This window comes from Haliotis cracherodii, unplaced genomic scaffold, assembly GCF_022045235.1.
Source record: "Haliotis cracherodii isolate W230 unplaced genomic scaffold, xgHalCrac1.p SCAF_6, whole genome shotgun sequence".
In the NCBI taxonomy this organism is placed as follows: Eukaryota; Metazoa; Mollusca; class Gastropoda; order Lepetellida; family Haliotidae; genus Haliotis; species Haliotis cracherodii.
Window position 1 is genome coordinate 47,239,022 of NW_027266319.1, and position 23,767 is coordinate 47,262,788.

A 23,767-nucleotide genomic window follows, 5' to 3' on the forward strand; every position below is an offset into this window, starting at 1 on the left:
AACACATATTGACTGTTTTCCCATTTCAGAAGAATTCAAGTCAATTTGTCCATTATCAAACACCAATAAAAATGTTGTTTTAATTCGTGTTGTGCAAAATATAGTTTCTAATGTGACGAAGCAGTTGCTTATTAAACAAATGAATATCATCGTGTATTGTTGTTGGTGAACTTATTGCTGAAACCTGCTTGGTCTTCCATTGCAAGCTAAGAGGTCGCATATCGGAAAACTGCGCCTAGTCACCGGACTGCCTGGAGAGCCCGGATGTACAGTGCGCTCTAGTGTTTAGCGTCCGCCATGTTGTATGGCCTGCCAGAAATTGACGGTGGCGAATGAGGTCAGAAGCCGATGGCGATGACTTGTTCGTCTTGAAGAAACACACATCTAGCATACGAAGTCTTTGAAACACCATGGTAAGGTCCTAGTACTTTATTGACGGAATTAAATCAGAAAAGGCGTCATCTCATTGCTTGGAAAGTGTCGATAGCATTGTCATTCAAGACCATCGAAGGCTGAAGAAACATACAAGGGTGTCTTGTTGGGTTGTTTTGTGCCGTTATGAAGTCATTAAACGAATATTCTTGTAAATTTTGAATAGAATACTGATCATAGCTCATGCCACAATCGAGGGTTTTAGAATTGTTGGGTTCATTTAGCTTCCTGCAGTTGTTGACATGGTGGTTGCCCATATTGCTGGCAATGTCAGTGGGCATATAACATGGTCATCTTTTGTAATGACAAAAAACAGGCACTTTCTGTGACACAGGATCAGTGCTGAATCCATAAAATATTCCAAGGATGGTCCACACGTGGCTTTACCAGCATGTTTTTCAACAGAATTATACCTCTTCCTTTATATTGATTTTTCTTGAACTTTGAACTTACAAAACTTTTCAAAAAGTGATTGAAATATATGTATAGCAATTTCAAGTTAATAGTTATGTATATCTGACTATTCCTGGTGATTTTGGGATTCCTGGTGTTTGTCTTTCAACATTAAAAGTTCATGACCTACTTTTTATTTTGTCCATAATCTAATGATATTGGTTCATATTCTTCATTATTGGTGTGTTTCAAGAGATTTTATGTTTCACATACTCTTTGTGGTATGAATAACTACGTATTTTGCTTTTCTGTTAATTGATACTCACAGTTGCAACCACATGCACAATATGTACAGCGTTGTTGACAATATTCATGATTGTAGTTTGTGAGGAAGTGTTTGGTGGGTTTTTTTCAAAACCTGTCAAGCTTTTGTGGGTTAGAAGAACTTGTCATTTGCATGTCCGTGTTATTTTCTTACCAGTAATATCAAAAACTACTGCTTTCCTGAAACAGGCCTTTCACTTCAGAAATGCATGCCAAAGACTGTTCGCTACTTTGTCAGATTTCAATGATTTTATCAATACATTATGGAATATTGTAAACCCTGTAAAATAATTCTAGAACTAAACATAAGAGTTTACTATTCTGTTTAAGTTTGGTTCTGAGATGACTTTGTGAGTACTATCAATAATTAATCATGATAATCCACAGGCAAGAAAAACATTTCTACTTGTTTCTTGTTTGACAGGGTTCACAAAGGCTTGAAAAGGCCTTTACTTTTATGGATCGTCTTGAAAAATCTTTAAAATCACCAAACTAGCTTTAGATGTCGTGATTTGGGGATCCACTGAAAACGCAACAGTGAAAAACAGCAAAATTTTTTTTCTGTAGGTTAGACATAACGGCCAGGGTTCGACACTAACTCTTGTCTACTGTTCCGAGCTAGCATATTTTCTTAAGGACCAGTAAAAATAAGTAAATGCTTGTCTAGTGTTTTGTGGACGAACGAAGTAATTTAGGTGTGTACTACTTTTGAAATCAGCGATAGATTGACTCAAAACTTGAAGCAAAACCAACAACATGAACATCCCTGAGTATGACTGTGGTTACCTTCTTGGTGAGTTTCATTCTAATGATATAATACTTTTTAAGAACTTTTTTGGTCTTTGTGTCTAGCAGAGATCCAATAGGACCAGTAGATTTTTCAATGTGCTGGTCTTTTTGACCACAGACAAATTTGGAAGAAATGCACATCTAGCATCAGAAACTCAGAAAAGGCGCCACCTCATTGCTTAGAAAGTGTTGATAGCATTGCCATTCAAGACCATGGAAGGCTGAAGAAACATACAAGGGTGTCTTGTTGGGTTGTTTTGTGCCGTTATGAAGTCATTAAACGAATATTGATGTAAATTTTGAATAGAATACTGATCATAGCTCATGCCACAGTCAAGGGTTTTAGAATTGTTGGGTTCACTTAGCTTCCTGCAGTTGTTGACATGGTAGTTGCCCATATTTTCTAGCAATGTTAGTGGGAATATGACATGGTCATCTTTTGTTATGACAAAAAACAGGCACTTTCTGTGACACAGGATCAGTGCTGAATCCATAAAATATTCCAAGGATGGTCCACATGTGGCTTTAGCAGCATGTTTTTCAACATAATTATTCCTCTTCCTTTTATATTGATTTTTCTTGAACTTTGAACTTACAAAACTTTTCAAAAAGTGATTAAAATATATGTATAGCAATTTCAAGTTGATAGTAAATATATGTTTCTCATTCTAATGCACAATGATATAATACTTTTTAAGACCCTTTTTGGTCATTGTGTCTAGCAGAGATCCAACAGGACCAGTAGATTTTTCTATGTGCTGGTCTTTTGGACCACTGACATATTTTGGTCATTGTCAGAAACATGGTAGCAACACATTTTCATAATCCCTTTGTTATGTTCATATATTATATACCTAGTAAGGTATATTTGCTGGTCAGAAAGAGAAGACATTAGACATTAATATTTTGATAAGCTTTTCCACATCACCAATGTGAGACAATAAACAAGCAACCCATGCTTGCCATAAAAGGCAACTAAGCTTGTCGTAAGAGGCGACTAACGTGAACAGGTGTTCAGGCTCGCTGACTTGGTTGATGCGTGTCATCATATCCCAATTGTGTGTATTGATGCTCATGATATCAATCACTGGATTGTCTCGTCCAGACTCGATTATTTACAGACCGCCATCATATATCTTGAATAATGCTGAGTGTGGCTTAAACAACAAACAAACAAATTAACATGTATTTCATCATTATCCGTCAATATCAAATTATATCATAAAAACATTGTTCAATAAATTAAGAAAGACACAACAAATACACAAAATTGTGTATCCATAGCCCACACAGTTGACACATGTATGATAGTATGATCACAGATACAGGTGTATGTAAGCTATGTGTGCTGGTTATTTCATAAGAAAACCGACAGTGAGATTGACATGTTTTCCCATAAACGTGTTGTCTTTGTATAATTTGTAAACAGTTTTATTCTGACCGATTTAAAAATTATTGTGTTTTTATGAAAGCATGTGTCCACATTTTTCTTAATTTTTTGGGGGAAAATTTCATGTAAAATGTGTGGCATTTTTAACTGTTGCTGCTCTTGGGCATATTCTTGAAGCGTACCTAACAAGTAACTATTAAAAGCTTATGCAGTTGTTCTGGTAGTAAACGGAAATTACCAATCTGGCAATGTGAATCTGGTCTGCCAACCATGCAGTCAGTGTTAGCATGCTAAATCTAAGAAATTATTTACTGATCTGACTTAGGGCATTTATCTTTGTTATAATACTGTAGTTGTAATTTTAAGGCCCTGAAAAGCCTTGAAGTTTAGCTCTTAATATCTGTATGAACCCTGGTTAGTTTGTGAATCTTTGGGAAATGGCTCATTCACATTATCAGTATGTATGCTCAAGCGACCTCCAGATGAAGGCCCTTTTGGAATATTATAATTGGCAGGTTATTGCATATGTCCACAACAATCTGTAAGACTTTGGTTTCCAAAGCATAACAGTATTAACATTTGATTTTGTTCAGTGTTTCTTTACTAAACTTTGCGCACATTAACCTCCAAGTGCCTTTCTTCTGATTAGATAGTTCTGAAAATGTTCCATTGTTCTTGATATTGAACAAATGTGACTTTAGTAATGTTAATTGAAGGTGAAGCTGTAGAAAACTTGAGGGAAAACTGTTCAATAGTCCTTTTTGTTGTGTGTGTCTGTGTGTGTTTTTTTTATGTTTGGGGCATTTCAATGGAAATAATGGCTGTTTGTCTTGTAATGGGTACTGACATCTGCCTGAAAGATTTTATGTTTTCCATGCTCATCCCAGCCTCGGGCTAGTGTTAATTTCTTACCCTGATAGATCTAGAATGCATTTGTGTGGGATTGCCACATTATTTTTATAATTGCCGCATTAAAAATAAATGATGGACCTTAGTACGTATAGGAAGTCACACATAGTTTTATAGCCCCTCTCCAAGGCTGTATTGAAAGATAAGTCCATGGATGTGTGTGATTATATCCTCCTAGTAGGCAAGTCTAGATATGTGGACAGCCTAAGGACTCCAGTCACATATAGGGACAACATGTTTTTAGTTTTTATATAAGCTAGAAATTTGCCCTTTATAGGTGTTTTGCTATATGTTATCATTATAAGGACTAGTGTACCAAAAAAGTCAGTTTCTAATGCTCCACAACAAGGCTTTCTTACTCTCAGCATTGCTTGCGAATATTAAACAATCACGTGGGACTGGCGGGGTCTTCTACTGATTGATGTACAGAACTTCCCTCCTGTTTGGGTGATCCCGAAATATGGCAGGAAGTACCCTTGAGTTCAGTTTTCAATGACCAAATAGTGAAGTGACATCATTTGTTAGCTACCAATAGTCAGTGGTTTATATTTAGCACTTATTAACTTGCTTTGAGTATTAATTTAATTATAGGGGCCAGTAATAGATAGATGAGGTACTTTGGGAACGAAATCGTCATGACATGTAATGTCCGGTTTTCAATAAGTATAAAATATTTTATTATACAAACTAAAAATGTGGAAAAATGCTTTACTTTTAACCTGATTCCAAGGTCCTGTTGATAGTGTAATGAGAGTGCCTAAGTGCCCATCTAGTTAACGTTTATTATGGCACCATGTTAGCATTGCAACAGAACTTCAAGCAGAAGAGTGGTGAATAATACAATAGAAAGGAAACATTTGTGTGGGGTTACCATGGTTAACATTAGGGCTGTTATGATTCACTCTTATTCTGTAAATCGAACTGTATCCCTTCATGAATTGAATTCGTTATTCATGGTCACTAGAATCGAATATGTACAATTGTTTTTGTAGAGAGTGTTTTTTTACTTGGAACTCGTAAGTTATGTATCAAAGTGAGATATGCAAAATGGAATATATACAAGCCATGCAGTAGCGTAATCTATATGTTTGCCAAGGCCCCAAAATGCTACTGTCAACCAAAACATGAGGCTATAATATATATAGTATAAGCGGCATTGTTGCAATGTATTGTTTGTTTGCTTCACAAAAAATATAACTGAAACCTTTTTTTTATGCACATATTTCACGTATATTTCTAACTGGACATCTGGGCTTGTCTGTTACAAAATAAACAATTGGAAAGATAGAAAGATTCAAACTTCATGTGAGTACGAAAGTGTTATTCATTCGTTCTTATTAAGATCAGTGTCAAAGAGTAATGTCCCTTGATCCCAAATAGTGAAAACATACACAAAAATCAGTCCAAAAAGAATTAGGGGGCGTCTTACTACTTGATATGGATGTTTTGAAACCGGTGAAATGAGGAGTGCCATTTTTCTCGTACATTCTTCCACTAGCAGAGTCCCTGTTGTTATGATAATCTTTTTGTGTGTTCATCTGCACACATGTAGACAGACATTCATGTCACCATCAGGATTAGTGGTGAAAGCTAGATCCGTATAGCTAGCCTAGTCCTGCCAGGTTTTCTCTACCTCTTCCCCGAAGTACAGCATGATAACAAATAGTACCTGCATGAGATAAGAAATATTGAGAATAAAATCTATTTGGAATTAATTTCGAAATATTTTAACTTTGCCATAAAATCAATTTATTTTCATGGTCAATTAAGCTTCAGTTTTTTTCCCATTGCTTTTAAAGTTTTAAATGATTCTCTGTATCTACTTCCTTGAATAATATCTTCATTTTGTCTTGAATTTTTGAATTTTCAATGTGTTATATATCATGTTTATAGGCCATCAGAGTGACTTTCTCATTATGGTCGCATTTCACAGTTCTCTCTTCAAGATAGATTCTTTCAGTTCATCAATTGAAAAATTATCAAACTCGAGCCGAGTTTCCTTACTGAGCAAAATACTAGCTAAAGACCTTCCCCCTGTCGAAGGAGATTATTTGGTATTTTTCGAAAATGTGTCCATTATCATGATATAATGCCATGTTTATTAATGAATAGATCGGCGAAACGATTAGGTTCGTAGGCATTGGCCATTACTTCTTGCAAGGAATGTTACATGCAGGGGTATCTGTGAGAGGAGACACTTGATTAGCCGAAATTTGAGGGATAACCTAGTCTTTGGGATTTTGTGCTATTTTAAGTCAATTGAAATCAATTGTCGGACCTGGGATAGGGGTAAATGTTTACTATGCTTGTCGTAAAATCGGGTGGTCAGACTCGCTGACCTGGTTGATGCATGTCATCGTATCCCAGTTGCATGGTACGAAGCTATTGTAGCTGGAATAAGTCTGCTGGAACTAGTGGCAAACAATTAACTACTGACACTAAACACTGCACCATTATAAAAACTTGTTTTTTCTTTATTAATTGTAAGTTGAAATTATAATCCAATCACCTACATTGATTTTTTTGGATCGGTAAAGGCCTAATGGTTTCAGTAGAAAACCTCGATACAGATCATTATCATTTACCTTATCTATTATATTGATCATGTGATATCTTGGCATTTATCTTAACACAGAGATGATTTTTCCTCTTTGTTTATCATGCTCTTTCACCGCTTAATGCTGAGATAGCAACTTGGATGTACAAACAGGAAACAGCCTTGGAAATTGATAATGGCAAAGCACGTGAAAACAAATACATTGTATTGATAACCTCAGGCAATCACAGTTTGGAAGATAACACAGGAAATACTGGGAAATTAATGTTTCTTTGACAAGATGACCAACTAGTTAGATCACCCTGATAGAGCAAATTGATCAGAAGATGCTTCTGTCATGATCTGAAGTGTGAAGTGGTTGACATACATGATGTGATCAAGCTCAGATTTAAAAACAAACAAATGATAAATAGTATATGTAATTGCCAGTGCCACAAAAATAACCCAAGTAATTATAGAATGCCTGTCAGCTATTGCAGGGTTTTTACCTTGACTTACAAAACTGAGAGTCTCATTTACCGATAATTACCAGTTTTGTACCGGTGAAATTAGGCTTAGACCAGCAGTTCATGTGACTGCCAGTCCCTGTAGACCAGCAAATAAAGTACCTCTTAAATCTCGTTGTTGAAGAAAACATCGGCGATATTCATGTAAGTATATTTTTCGAATGAAGTCAGTTGTAAAATTTTAGAATTTAAACATGGCAAAGTAATGAAATGGTGTAGTGTACTGTCCTGTAGGATTTGATAATTACTTACAATTACAGGATCTTTATATTTCTTGTCAAGAATTTGGTACTATGAAAATAATTGTGCATCTTTTGGGATGCAATATTTTTCTCTTTGTGGCCTGTCTATACATTTGTGTACCTGATACATGGCCCCTGAAGATAATGTTGTATATTACCTGACTCGTGTGTCGTACCCTGTTGAACGAGTCACTCACTATTCATGGTGTTCACCACTGGTTTGCCTGACACAGACACAATCATGTATACAGGCAGCAGGACTATTGTTGACATGCTGGAATAGTGTTGATTGCAGCATAAATGACATTGGGTCTCTCACTCACTTACTCTGGCAGCTACAGCAGGTGTAACCAGGGTTAGAAATTGGCACTAGTCCTATAGTCCTTGCCAATCTGCCCAGTAGTTAAGGTATCATAAGGACTAGTAGATATTTGCCATTTTTAAGGGTTTTGCTATATGTTACCATTATAAGGACTAGTGGACTAAAATGTTAGTTTCTATCGCTGTGTAACCTTACTGAGCCAATGACAATGATTACAAACAGTGACAGACAAATCTTTGGTTTAGCAACGTGATAGATGGATCTGTCATCACGACGGTACTGCTTCTGTGGATCAGCATTAGATTAATTATATTATGCTGGTATTCATTCAATGGAATTTACCTAGAAATTCCTTTAAGGATTGACTATTTTTTCGTGCAAGTGGTGCCAGGTATGATGGGAATGTCACTGAGACAACCATCACAGCTTTGTTCCAAATTTGTCATTAACATGGAAAAAGGAACGAAGAGTTGACTTTTTTTGGATTTGACACTAACTTACTCAAGTGGTTGAGAATAGGAAAGTGAAACTATTCTTGTATTTGATAGGAATTCAGGGTATTTTAGTGAAATACATGACACATTTGTATTTGAGTGTCAAGGTGAAAGTACTATTGCACAGTTGATAACAGAATTTGACGATTATTGCAATCCTAAGATAGAATCAGAGCCTATTGAACACAATAAGTTTTTCTTAAGGAATCGGGAGCCTTCAGAAGACTATGACAAGTACATGACTGAACTCAAGACTCTAGCAACTACCTGTAATTTCAGAACATTGCATAACACTCTACTAAGAGATCGCATTGTTTATTGGATTTTGGAAAATACTCCTCGTGAACGTCTTCTCAGATAAACTGAGTTGAACTTGGATACATGTGTTCAGTTATATAGAGCTACAGAGTTACCAAAAGAACAGTTGAAAACACTTGGATTTTCTAATTCCTTAGTACATAAAGGTAATCATCATGATCGTCATTCCTCAGCTAACAAGTTTGGGATTACAGGATTTACTCTCAGGCCTCAAGTAACCATGATAATCAAAGTCAAACACTTCAGATCAACTGCATATTTTGTGGAAGCAGGCATGAGATGAAGCAATTGATATGCCCAGCATTGGGCAAGTTCTGCAGCTAATATAGGAAACCAAATCACTTCACAAAGCGTTGTGCTCCAAGTCAAAGAGTGCCTATTACACTTGATACACATTATCAGGAGGATAATCCCAAATACCTAAGATACCCATATCTTCACAGCATGTGCACTGCAAGACAAAGCCCCAAGAATGGTGAAGGAGCTCACTGCCAAGCATACAGTCTTAAGACTCTTTGACAACAGTGATGCTGTTACAGTTCAGTGTGATGCTTCTCCTGTCAGGCTTGGAGCTGCTTTGTTGCAACAGGGATAACTGGTTGCCTTAGTAAGTCATGCTCTTACAGAAACAAAATCACACTATGCACAGATAGAGAAGAAGCTGCTTGCTTTAGAGGGGAAAAGTTCCGCCAGTATGCATATGGCTGCACTGTCACAGTACACAGATCACGAGCCACTGAAGATGATTATTAAGAAGCCATTGCAGTGTGTTCTAAAATAAGCTTCTGTTCTTACAGAAGTACTCTGTGCAGCTCATCTACGCACCTGGTAAAGAGATGTACATAGCAGATACTCAGCAGAGTTCCACTACTCCCCTTCTCCACTACCCAGATGAAGACATTAACATAGCAAAAGTACTTGCTGATCTCGGAGGAGAGACTGGTAAGAAATTCTGCATCACATTGATTGTGATGACAATCTACAAACCTTGAAAACAATATTTCAAGGTGGGTGCCCAGTGGATCAAACAAGCAGGAATTAATGTGGAAGGACTTTATCTCAAAAAGTGAAATCTGGCACACAAATGGAACTCCACAATCAAAAACAACAGAGGTGCAAGTGATGTCAGACCACTAGAGAATGGTGATGTAGTAAGAATAACTCAAGGAGAAAGTCTTGGAAGAAAGATAAAGTATTGAATGGTCGACCTTGCTCATATACAGTGAGGACTGGTAAAAACAGTGCTCTTAGAAGAAATTATAAACACTTGTAGAAGACAGCAGAAACACCAACACCGGCGCAATCTTATTCTACTGAACCTGAGATTAATCCGGGTTAACTCCAGCAAAGAACCAACAAGTGTTTGCATTCCAGACAGTGCAGTAACTGAAGCAGTGCTTTACAAGATTGGGAAGATCCTGAAAGACCATGAAAAGACTGGTGTGCTAAGATAAGTTGAGTTGCTACCAGACAATTAACCCTGTATAACTATGCATGAGGACCGCCCACTGGCATGTACCATTCGGAAGAAAGGTAGCTGGTGGTCCCCGACAAGTAGTACAATTGATATGTGCATGTCCTGTCTTGGAGAACAACTTCTGGTGGTGAGTTCAATAGCACATAATAGTATGTGCTGATGTGAGGTAAACAATGATGGTGAAAACGGTGACAGCCAATTTGCATAGATATCAACAATTGAGATATCATGACAATGAAGGGAATAAATTTGCTGTAAAAGTGGAATACTTTTTTTTACCCCATAGAGCAATAATCAAGATAATAATAATAGAGTATCAAATGATTGTGAAGTTTGATACTTTAATGAGTAATCTCATGTACATTCTTTCTCCATGTAATGTATGACATTTTAGGCTAAATCTCAAGCATGACAATATATGATCTGGCCATGCCTAACTAGCTTTGACATGTTTATTTGTTAACTATATTAATTATCTTCTATCAAATGACTTTTAGAGAATTTTGGTACAGACTTATCACACTGACCACTTAATAGTCTTATTAGCAGCACGTGTGTCCACAGGAGTGTAGTCAATTTCATCATCATGACCTGCAGGTGCACAACATATGTACTGTTGCTGTTGGTACACCCACTCTACCTGTAACAAACCAAATATGTTTGCCCAAGTTCTGTGCACCGCCTACCTGTCTCAAATACTTTTTGTGATTTTGTTCAACTTATCTTGAATTACCAGTAGTTAAGTTTGTTTATATGTTTTCTGAAGATCACCACTTTAAGAGGTAATATGTCAAATTGCGTGCATCTGTTGAAATAGACAAAGACAACATTGCGTGAAGATGTAAACAAAAATCCATTGTAATGACCTCTGCCACACAATGCCAACAAAAAACATGTGACCATCAATGATCAGTCCGATCACCCATCAATATAAGAGTATCCAACCAAAACTGAAACGTAAAAAAACACGAAAACACATTCACACAAACACAAAAAACTCTCAGTAGCATATCTGACTGACGTTTCATGCACCCATTAGTGTCTGGATGGTTGCCAAGGGAAGATTTATCCACTCTTCGGTAAGAATATTGCTGAATTCCTGTAGAGTTGCCAAAAGGACATAGCGCCATGAAAGGGTGATCTGCAGCTTGTTCTGCATGTGTTCGATAGGGTTGAGGTCTGGTGACCCTGCTGGCCTCTCCATGCAAACAGATGGCATCAACGACTGGCAGAATAAGGTCATGCGTTATCGTCCATGAAGATGAAGTACGGTCGAATTGCAGCAGCATACTGTCTCGCATACATCTCCAGAATGTCATCCCAAAAGTGCACACCTGTCATCGTGTCCCGCTGTAGGACATGGAGATTGGTTCTTCCAGCTAATCTGATCTCAAAGTCACAGTCACAAAGTGATGAAGTCTTGCTGCAATCAGCAGAAACCTGTCTTCCTGCTGTGTGTTGGAATTCTGTCGACCATCTGCATGTCGCTGGGTAGCTTATCCATATAGATTCCATGCCCTGCTGATGACACTTTGGCTGACACCTAAGACGTTTGCAACATGACCTTTTTTGGCCCCACTTTCAAGCATGCATATGCATCTGGCTAATTCTTCGGTCATCAAACAGGGCACAAGTGCATTCAGTTGTTGCAATCCTCAGTGGAAAATATTGTGCTCTCTGATAATGATATGCAATTATTCTGTTACGAAACATCCAGTGTTTGAAATAATTTCTTGTCATTGTGCCATCACAAGATGAACATGGTGAAATACTTAAGTGTAGTGATTATTGTGTGCATCCTTATAATAATTTAAAATGTGACATGTGCAAGTTTGAACATTTCAAGAAATATCATCCATGAAAACATTGTGAACGACTGTGAATGGAGCAGAACTGCAACTTTCAGTTTTAAATTTGAGGCCTATGTGCCATTTCTAAGTGAAAGTTTGGATGCTTGTAAGAGATACTTCTTTAAAGTTAACATTAATTTCCATAGTATTTGTAAAATTCTCAGGTTGTCGTATCAGCTGATAACTGAGTAACGAACGAGGGGTTTGGTTAATCACTGTTTACTGATATACTAAGAGACGTCTGTACAGGCTGACGGCTTCCTGGGACTCAGCCGCGCATGCGTATAGATGTACAATGCTGATAGTCTAAGATGCTAGTATCCTGATGGATAATTATGGATCATATATTATTATAGGTATATTAATGTCAATCTGTAATGTCAAGATATCTTCACAGGGAGTAACAATTTTCAGCTTAATCACTTTGTAACTTTTAAGACAACCCTAACTTTATCATTAACTTGTAAATTATCAACATCAACTTTAAACAGTCACTCTTGATCTTAGAGTATCAACACAGTCACAGATTTAATTTATCAGGTCTGCGAATAGCTTTGCCTGATCTGGTTTGATACTGATATCTATCACAATCGATGACACTGTCACTTAATGTCATTGGAACACATCTCTGACATGGTCTTCTACGTTGTGGGGTTCTATCAGGAACTCTTTTGTTGTTCAGCTGGTTCTTGTTTCCTGTGTCAGCTATTACTTCTCCGTGTTCATTTGGTGTTATAGTCTCATGTCAATTAGTTTCTTCTCTAAAGGTTACCTTCTTTCTTGGAGAAATTAAGTCTAAGATGTGTCGTCGATTTCTTAATACATGACCATTTGGAGTTTCAATTAAGTATGACCTTGGCTCTGTGCACTTCTGCTTGACAGTACCTTGAGTCCACAGTCCTGTTGTTTGATCTTGAATACGGACTCTCTGTCCAGTAATGGTGGCAAGTCGTGGGCTTGCCTGTCATGATACATTCTCTGTGAATCTTGGATGTTGTCTCTGTCATGTTTGTTGTGGTTGTGCATCTTGCATGGTAGGTTACTCTTCAATCTTCTACCACTGAGTAATTCTTCTGGTGATGGCAGGTAATTATCTATAGGTGTGGTCCTTAGACGCAGCATCGCCATATCAGGATCCATATGGTCTTCTGTAGACTTTATTAGGATACTTTTCACTGTCTTGATAGACCTTTCTATGAAGCCATTTGACTGGGGGTAATGTGGTGAACTGGTTGTGTGGTCGAAACACCACCCTTCAGCAAACTTTCTGTAATCTTTGCTATCAAAGTGTCATCGCTGATTATTATCCCCCGCCACGAAGTGGAAGGGGGATATAGGAATGGGTGCTGTCCGTCCGTCCGTCACATTTCGTTTCCGGAGCAGATCTTGAAAATCGTACCATATTTCTTCACCAAACTTGGCACTTAGATAGATCTAGTGGTGAACTGGTGCCTTTTGATAGTTTGGGATTTTTAAAAAGTTATTTTTCGAGTTTCCATGGCAACAACTTTGATTTACAATGATTTAGACTGAAAATGGCAGTAGTCCTCGTTTTCGGAGCAGATCGTGAAAACTGTACCATATTTCTTCGTCATACTTGGCACATAGATAGGTCTAGTGGTGAACTGGTGCCTTTTGATAGTTTGGGATTTTAAACAAAAATATTTTTTGAGTTTCCATGGCAATGACTTTGATTTAGACTGAAAATGGCTGTAGTCCTCGTTTTCGGAGCAGATCTTGAAAAACGTACTATATTTATTTACAAAAAGGCCCAAAAAGTTATTTTTCGAGTTTCCATGGCAACAACTTTGATTTACAATGATTTAGACTGAAAATGGCAGTAGTCCTCGTTTTCGGAGCAGGTCGTGAAAACTGTACCATATTTCTTCGTCATACTTGGCACATAGATAGGTCTAGTGGTGAACTGGTGCCTTTTGATAGTTTGGGATTTTAAACAAAAATATTTTTTGAGTTTCCATGGCAATGACTTTGATTTAGACTGAAAATGGCTGTAGTCCTCGTTTCCGGAGCAGATCTTGAAAAACGTACTATATTTCTTTACAAAAAGGCCCAGTGAACATAGTTCTCAGGAGCTAATGCATTACACACACCCGACACGTCATATTGGCGGGGGATGTGAGTATTTCATGCTTGTTTTGTCTGGTACTCCCATGTTCTGCAAGTATACTCTTAGTAGCTGTGATTACAGCAATACTTGTGCAGGGCTTAGGTAACTTTCTTATGACCGGAAACTTTGAGTAGTAGTCTGCGACGATAAGAAACTCGTTATCATGATGAAATAGGTCTGTACCTACTGTCTGCCATGGTCTTGTTGGGATCTCATGAGGCATCAGGGTTTCTTTAGCTTGTGAGTCTTGATGGCTTTGGCATGTAGGGCATGAGTTTACAGCTTGTTCAATATCTTTGTTATTCCATCCCAGAATACACATGATCTGGCTCTCAACTTGCACTTGGTTGCAACTTGGTGACCTGCATGTATCTTCTGTAGTACTTCGTGTTGCATTTCTTGGGAAATTATGTCTCTCTCTCCTTTAAGGATGAGGCCTTCAACTGATAATTCGTCTCTGTAACACCAGTACGGGCGGATTGGTCCTGGTATTTCTTTGAATGTGCTAAGCCATCCTTCAACAATCATGTGATGTAGTTCGCTGAGCGTATGGTCTTGACTTGCGCATGACTTTAGCGTTGTTAGCTTGTCTGATGAAAACTGTATTGGGCTAACCTGGATGTCCAAGTGAATTTCTCTTGTATTCTTATGATTTGGTAGTCTTGATAGCCCATCAGCCAGGGTCATTTCTTTTCCTGGTCTGTATCTGGTTTTGACATCATAGTTTTGGAGACGTAGAAGCATTCTCTGTAATCTTGGTGGGGCTGCAGTCAAGTTCTTCAGCTTGATCATTTCTAAGGGTTTGTGGTCTGTCTCTTTGATAAATGGCTTTCCATACACATATGTATGGAATCTTTCACATCCAAATACAACTGCCAATAATTCCCTTTCAATGATGGCATATCGTTGTTCAGTGTCAGTCAGACTCTTTGATGCGAATGCTATTGGTTTTCCAACTTGTGTTAACTCTTTCATCCCTGGCTGCCCCAGAGTTATGTCCCTTGAAACCCTGCAGTCCTTGACACTGACAAGGCCTGCACACTGGCCTTCCTGGCAGTATTATTGGAAAATCACACTATCATTTTTGATGCACTTTTTCTACCAGAAACTTGCTTTTAATATACATTTATCATATACCATTGTAAAGAAGATTAAGTATACTGTAATATTCTTTGATGTTATTGTCTCTAACCTTTGTTATTTTCTAATTACAGGTGTTTACAAGTGAAATAAAACTTGAAAACACTGAAAAAATGAAAACAGACAATGAATTTTGGCTCAAATTGTATTAAAAATCTCAAAAATAAATCACAGATACAAGGTAAACATAACACAGTGGTCTTGTCATCTTGGACGGCACAGGTAATCCCAGGTATTACAGGTTAATTTTCTTCATGCACATCTGTAAACAAATAAACAAGTTTACAACTCTTGGTACTGACTTTGTTTTCTATACTGACGTCACATATTACTTATGAAACTCGTTAACACACGTAAACTTGTTAACGCAGGTAAACTCATTAACACAGGTAAAAACACAAATATTTGATTTATTTTGTTCTTTTTCAGGATTTGAAACAAAAATTAAGTATTTAAGTTTTTAAATAGTAATTCATCACATTACCTGAACATTGAACCACAGCTACTATAAGAATGACATCACAGAGAAGATATCACAGATTGATCTGAAAGGAGGGAAAGATTGTAAAAGGACGGAAAGATCGTAAATTCAAGTTCTGCAAATATACAAGTTGTGATAACATATTTACAATACACTGCTATTTACAATTGCATAATAAATTAAATCAGTACTTTATTACATCAATGAATAAATAAATAATTATTACAGTTACTAAAACTTAAAATAAGATGTAAAAAACAAGAAAACAAACATGAATATGAAAATATATTTCATTCAAATTGAAATATAAGCACATACGATGAAAACCGGCAAACTACAATTCGGATTGCGATCAGAAAATTAAATTTAAAAAACAAAGAAAGAGATACGTCATGCCACCCACATTTGTTGTTGTTGTGATCGCTCGTTCACTTGTAGGCTGCATTCTCATTTGTCGCACTGATAATCTGTTCAAACACAGAATCATTGTAAAACAGTTGGATAAAATCAATAGCACGATACTTCACTCACCGTGTCAATATATATTCTTGAGTCTGGTCGCCTCTTCAAAATCCCTCATGTCTCCACTGTTGTGGTCCCTCTGCCACTCCCATTCTTGAAAGTTGGCGGGGGGGGTGGGGGGGGACACCTCATCGAAACCGTCAAAATCTTCACGAAATTATTCGCGAAATTCCCTCTCCCCTTCGTGCAAATTATTCAAATCAAACACATTATTATTCCCGATAGTCGTTGTTAGTCATCTGATCGCTATCCGAATCGTAGTTGGCCACCATTACGCTAGATTTACGATTCAAGCGAGAAAAATACCTGTCGCGAAAACAGGTGACATATTCGCGATTTTCGCGCCAAAAAGACTGGGAAATTCCATCGAATGACGTGTCATTACGTGTAGATCACGTTTCCATATTTAGAACGAGATTACACACGAGAAAGGAAGTAGAAAGACCGATTTTGTAAACACGGTCGTGCCGCCCGATTTATCGGGCAGCCGTGTGTGGGACTTATGCAGTAGCTGCCCGATTTTTCGGGCAGCCGGGGTACTGGCAAACGGTTTATGCTGCCCGATAAATCGGGCAGTCGGGGCGAAAGCGTTAATGCTGCTCCAAGTCCATGTAAGGATGCATCAACTTGGATCACTGTCTCTTTGCTTGGATCAAAGTAGCTCAGGGTGCCTTCTTCGCATATGAGAAATTTGATTCTCTCGAAGTCTTTGTCATGGGTTTGGACCAGCAGAATTCTGAGTCCTTGATTAAGTCACAAAGTGAAGCTGTGTGTTGTGACAATTTTGGTACAAATGGTCCCATTTAATTTACTATGCCAAGGAATTCTTGTAATTCTTTTGGGGTCTCTGGTGTCTTGATTGACTCTATGTCTTCATATACCATGCCAAAAAAGCTGATCTTCTTTACTTTGATTTCACACTTTTGGCTGTTGAATACAAGTACATGTTCTTTAGCTGTCTCCATGAGGTTGTCAAGATTGGCATCATGCTCTTCTTCTGTTTTGCTGTGAACGGCGACATCATCTGATATTCCAAGTGTTCCTGGGCATTTCTGTAGTATGATATCCATTTTCTGTTGGAACACGTCTTGTGACATAACATTCGTAGGAATCTGTATCTCCCAAAGGAGCTATGAAATGTTGTCAGCATGCTGCTCTCCTCATCAAGTTTTACGGACCAATATCCATTTTTTGCATCCATCTTTGAAAAAATAGTAGATCCAGCAAATTTATGGGTAATCTCTTCTAGTGTTGGTGTTTTATAATGCACCTTTTTATGGCTAGATTCAAGTCTTTCGGGTCCAAACAGATCCTTAATCCACCACTTTGTTTGCGTGAATATACAAGGCTTGATACCCAGTCTGTTGGTTCTGTAACTCTTTTGATTACCCCTTGATTTTCCATCTTTGTCAACTCTTCTTTGATTTCATCTTTCAGCTGAATTAGGCACTTTCTCGGCGAGTGAACTACTGGACTAACATCTGGATCCGTAACAATATGACATGTTGCTGGAAAGTTGCCTATGGTATCAAATCTGTCTGGGTACTGTGATTTCAAATCTTCTAGTGATTTGATGTTTGTTAGATTCTTTGTAGTTCTGTCATCTTTCTTGATGCTGTTTTCTCTTATCTTCTACTCAGGAGCATTCTCTTCCGTTTTCTTGTCAATGGCACAGTTTATGGTTATCAGTTTCATATATTTACAGTCTTTCAATCCTAAGATTGCTGGGCCATCAGTTTCTGCTAACGTAGAACTTGGCGTGCATCCAGTTTCCATTCATGTAGCGACATGGTAATGTGATCATTCCATACTGTGGAATCCTTGTTCCGTTATATGCTGTGAGGATTGTTCCAGGTTTTGCTTGTACTGATCCAGGTATAGGGTATCCTACTGTATCTATTTTCTCTGGGAACATGCGTCTGAATGTCCGTAGTGGAAGAATATTTCCTTGTGCACCTGTGTCCACTTTTACTTTCAATTCTGTCTTTATTTCTTTTCTTCTATTTTCAAGTTCAATGTCCAGTCTTGCAAATACTTCATCTTTGTCATCTTCAGTGTTCACTGACAAGATTCTGATTTCTTCAAAGCATAAGTTTTCAAATTCTTCACTTAGTTCATCATAGTCATCAGTCCATTCATTTCCGACTACATCAACATTTCTTCTTTTGTAATGATAAACTTCTTTCTTCCAAGCCTTGATTGGGATCTGTGGTTACATCCATGTCTTCCATGTCCTCTGCCTCTCTGTGATCCTCTGTATTTTGATCTACAAACATACTTCTTGTGATTCTTGCCTCCACAATTAGAACAAGTTGTTCCTATGGCAGGGCATTTCTGTTTGATGTGGTGCGATCCTCCGCATGATCCACATTGCTGTCTATCTCTCTGTATGGCATGAATTCCATTCTGTTGAGTGTGAACATCCTGTAACTGTGCCATATGTTGAATTAATGCTTCATGAGTATGTCCACATTCAATGGCCTTTTCTAATATAAGGGTATGTTCCTTCCCTAGCAATTCCTTCTGTAATTCAGGATACCTAGTGCCAACAATTAACTGTTCAATAAGCCTCTCACCAAACTCTGCTTCTGTTAATCTGCACTCGAATGCTTGTAGTTTACTTCTTGTTACAAAATCATTATCTCCTTGTCTGTATTTCTGTAGATAAAATCGTTGAACACGAAAGGTTATCTTAGGCTCTATTTGACTATGAAATTTGTTCCAAACTATTTCTGGATTATCATTTTCTTCTTCTGACAAACACCATGAGTTGAACATCTTCAAACCTTCATAACCGGTATACAGTAAGATATAGTCAACTTGTTTTGCAACTTTGGTTTCTTTCACGGAAAAATAAAGTTCACATTTCTGACGGAATAATCTGAAAGCTCCCACAATCTGGGTTAGACCAGTCCATCTTAGGTCCAGAATCCATATTGTTGTCAATGATCAAGTCAAAAGTTCAAAAGGTTATAAAATGTCACTATTATGAAGTTTCCCGCTGAATATGTGTGTTTGTTTACATTTTTCCGGAAGAAGAACTTATGTCCAGTACGTCATATCAGGCAATCTTGTGACATCATTTTACTCTGATGCTTGTTACTTTTTGCGGGGTTTTTCATCCAACGTTCTGAGATATCATAAAAGTTCCAATAATATCAAATTATACATCTTCAATTCTAGAAAAGTGTTCCCAATAATCCAGTTCTAATAAACGATGATATGTGTTAAGAGAAGTATTCACATACACCGGTAGTGATTTTGATTACAGTTCCGATGACAGATTCTTCAAAATGGCGTAGCGTCGTTAGTGACGACAGTTCATGTTCAGAGTACATACATTTCTTACTTACTGCGATACAGTGTTATTCCAATCCATGAATATCTTTATGAATGCCTAAGAATATAATATTTCACTTTCATGCACAATTTCAAAGCATGCACTGATATATGATTTATGATATTTGATAGATCTATTCAGTTCACCTGTCAGCCCAACGTCTTAGTTGTGAGTCCCCTAATTTTGTCTGTTTTTTCAAACGATGAAAATTTGGCAATTTCAGCACCATCTCTTATCCTAAATGATCAAACACACAGGGTGACGAAGCCAAATTTCACAGATGATTTTTCGTTGTTTTTTTGTTCGATGTATACAACTCTTCCAACGTTGTTTCAGCGGTAAATATTCACAATTCACAGTTCTAAAGTCGGCGAGATACGTTTCTCACTCGCTGCCACCATGTAATATTCTCAGGTTGTCGTATCAGCTGATAACTGCATAACGAACCCGGGGTTCCGTTAAACACTCTCTATTGATACACTAAGAGACGTCTGTACAGGCTGACGGCTTCCTGGGACTCGTACCGCGCATGCGTTTAAATGTACAATGCTGATAGTCTAAGATGCAAGTATCCTGATGGATAATTATGGATCATATATTATTATAGGTATATTAATGTCAATCTGTTACAGTATTCTTTACTATTTGAGGGGGCATGGGTGGCCCAGTCCTCTAAGGCGCTGCGATTAGCCGTGCAGAGTTGCTTCCCTTGGGCATGCCAGAAACCTATGATTGTGGGTTCGATCCTGGTTCACCCCGTTTATGTTTCTAGGTTTGTCAGCACCATAGCTGTGCTCGTGGCGTTCACCGAAGTGGTAAACGTCTGAGACTTGCATCACTTCGGGCTTTCCTCCCACATTAAGCTGACATGCTGTGATTTAACTGGAATACATTTAAAAGCAGTGTTAAACCCAACTCACTCATTTACTATTTGATTGCATATACTATACAAAGTGTCCCTTGGCAGGGCGAATAGTTATAGCGCTGTTTTCTTGTTGGTCCTGGCATGATCAACAGGGAAAATCTTCGTTTCAAGTCAGAAATTTGGCCTGACATTTGCTACACACTTGGGGCCAAATATTGGCCCCAGAACAGGACAAGATAAATCCCTTGACAATTTGTGACCTGGTTGTTTGATGTGTTAATAGTATGGTTTATTGTTCCTGCTATCAGCTGCTGGTCTGATGGTTCTACCCTGACAACTCGCATACTAATAGTGCTGACAAGGTAACATTCAGTGTGTATGGCATAGGGTGAAATAGTGGAGAGATTGTGATCCAAATCACTTAGCTTTCTTCTGAGGTTCCTTAATCATATTAATAATGTAACTTTGAGAGATTTATTTTACAATCACAACTTTGAGAGATTTATTTTACAATTACAGATTGTTAGAAAGGTTATTTGACAACTGTTTGTTACATTTATCAAGTTGATAGAAAAATTATCAGTGTTGACCATGTGGACCTTAGAATGTTTTATTATATTTTAGGATGGTTGCTATATATAAGGATTCTCAGTCATCTTAATATGTCTGAGTCATGAAAAAAGCATTGCAAGCGTGTATTGTATTGTATTGGTTACCAGTACTTGAAGCCAGCAGACGGATGTATGTGTTTGACCAGGTGTTACTTCTCTCATCTGGTTATGTGAGGAACTACTGCCCCCCAAAATATATAATTAAAATAAAAAATAAGGAACTTATTCATTTTCCATTGGATTTGGAATCCATTGGAATAGACTAATTTGCCCTGGTATTTCCATGTTGCTATAGATATGTCAGATGGATTTCACAAATATGTCAGATGGATTTCACAAATATGTCATGATCTATTGGTTATTTCTACAGTGAGTTTGTAAACACTTTGAAGCCCCAAGACTATTGTAATGACTGTAGTTGACACTTGGCATTCTTAATCAGACCGATCATGCCAATGACACCTTAATGTGTTCAAGGTTTTCAAATCCAATCTTAAACATGACATTCAAAACGCTTTTAATTCCAAAGTAAATTTCACTTATTTATAGTTATTAATCAGTTCCATTTAATGGGAATGCTTTAAGACTGTCAGAATTTGTAGGCCCCTTGATCTAATAAAAGTGAATTCCTCATTATATATTTGGTTTGTTTAATGTATAATGCTTGGGAATGTTCCTGAAATGCTTGTTACTGGTATTGAATGACAAATTCACGCTGAAGGTCATACATGCAAAGGGGTTTCATGTTTTATTATGGTAGCATGAAATTTGTTTTGTTTGTTTAACGCAGCACTCAGCAGACTGTAATTAATCCAGTCTAGACCAGAAAATCCAGTGATGGATATCGAGAGCATCAAAACACACAATTGGGATATGATGACATGCATCAAGCAAGACAGCGAGCCTGACATTTAGTAGATAATATCCTTAGGGTAAGATACTGTAGTGATATGTTGACATAAAGTAAAACAACAACACATATGACTTAACAAGTCAAAGTTTGGGATTTATGTATCCCTTCCCGGACAACTAAGGTTTGTTTTAAGATGTCAATTGTGGTAATCTAATCACAGTTTCTGTCAATAATGGCAAGTTGGTGTGATCTGCAGATCGGTTCTCACATGATTTCGCCAAAATTAGTGTAAACATCAGAGCTACAGATAAGCAGCTTATTTGCGTAAAATTCCCCCCAGAAATATTCAAAACCCAATTACTTTCAAATAACTTGTGTATAGAAACACATGCATTACATGAAAAACTCTAATGTATAACAGCAGCATGCATAAATACCCAGTGAAGCTTTTTCAGCATGCGACCAAAGGAGCTTATTTCCGAAACAAAAGTACGAGCTAATTTACTTTCCGAGTTAAGTCTATTTATTTAGAAGAGTTATATACATGTAAAAAAAAATAATCTTAAAATGTTCACTTATTTTGGGGGGGAAAAACTATAGAGTGATGAATAGATGAGTGAAAAAATATTTGTTACCCAATGAAAAATGTAATAACCCAATTAAAATAGAAACCCTGAGTAAAAACTCAATTGCTCAAAAAGTTATCTGGAGCTCTGCAGTATTGAATGAAAGTTTCAAAAAATAGATTAAAAACATAAATTCAGATATACGATCAATGTGCGAAACACAAACATTGTAAATACTTGGATGATAGGCTGTTTTTAAGATAAAGTTGGCATTTATAGGTGAGTGAGATGATTTACAGTTCACGTTATTAGCGACACAACTACAAATGTTTTTTAGCGTCCGAAAATCCATAACACGGGAATAATTACTGCTGAGCATCAAGTTAACATCTTAGCACCTTGTATGCTTAACCATGTTTACCCACTCTTACTTATTGACTTGATGAAGTAATAGTATACTAATATTGTATAATGATGAATTCTTCCATGCCATATGATCAAATAGTCTGGTCTAATTTTTATAATTTTAAGAATTCCCCAAAATGTGCTCTACAATGCTAATTTTCCCCTTAAAGGACCTGGAAACCAGTTAAGTCATAGGTTAAGCCTTGCCTGTGGTCCTGAATATGCTGAAACTCAAATAGAGGCCATCATTCACATGATTATGGCTAACCGATGTGTTACGATGTGGCATACTGACAACACTTTCGGGATTAGTTTTGGGCTGGTACAATCTATGTTAGCCCGCTCCACAAGAAGGTCATCTTCCCGAGGCAAAAGCATCCGCTAGCCTTTTAACCGAAGTCTTGGTTCCACCATTGCCACATCAGGCTCAATTTCCTGTGCTAAATATGATTGGATTATTGCACATATCGATAGTCCAATCAGAAAACATGTGACACAATCAACATCCATGACTGGTACACCTTCGTATAAAACTGATTTACCGCTGCCTGTCTTTGTTGACACGAATATGTCTTTTTCATCAATTTAGACCCCCAACGATTGCCTATGTTTTTGTGTCGGGTGAAATCGTGGATGTTTTTGTTACCTGATGGACTAGTTGATTGCCAATGGTAGTCGCCATCTATTTGAAGCAATGCAAGATAAGAACAGCGATCTGATTAGATATCTCATTTTCATTACAAGGGGCACAACTCATGATCTAGACGATGTGTGACCAGGGTCGAGCCAAGAAAAGAGGCTTTGATGTGGCAAGGGTAGAAACTAGGCTTTGATATAGGCTAGTGGACATGTT

The 23,767-nt window shown here is 37.5% G+C and overlaps 1 protein-coding gene across 1 annotated transcript in view; it reads left to right on the plus strand.

The window, feature by feature from the left end:
- Window positions 1-290: 290 nt before the first annotated feature.
- The window catches only part of LOC139444930 (uncharacterized), a 68,596-nt gene continuing 45,119 nt past the window's right edge, over window positions 291-23,767 (plus strand). The window contains exon 1 of the mRNA XM_071225952.1: window positions 291-413. Within this exon, the coding sequence (XP_071082053.1) occupies window positions 411-413 (3 nt within the window). The 5' untranslated portion in view covers window positions 291-410. The remainder of the gene's footprint in view (window positions 414-23,767) is intronic.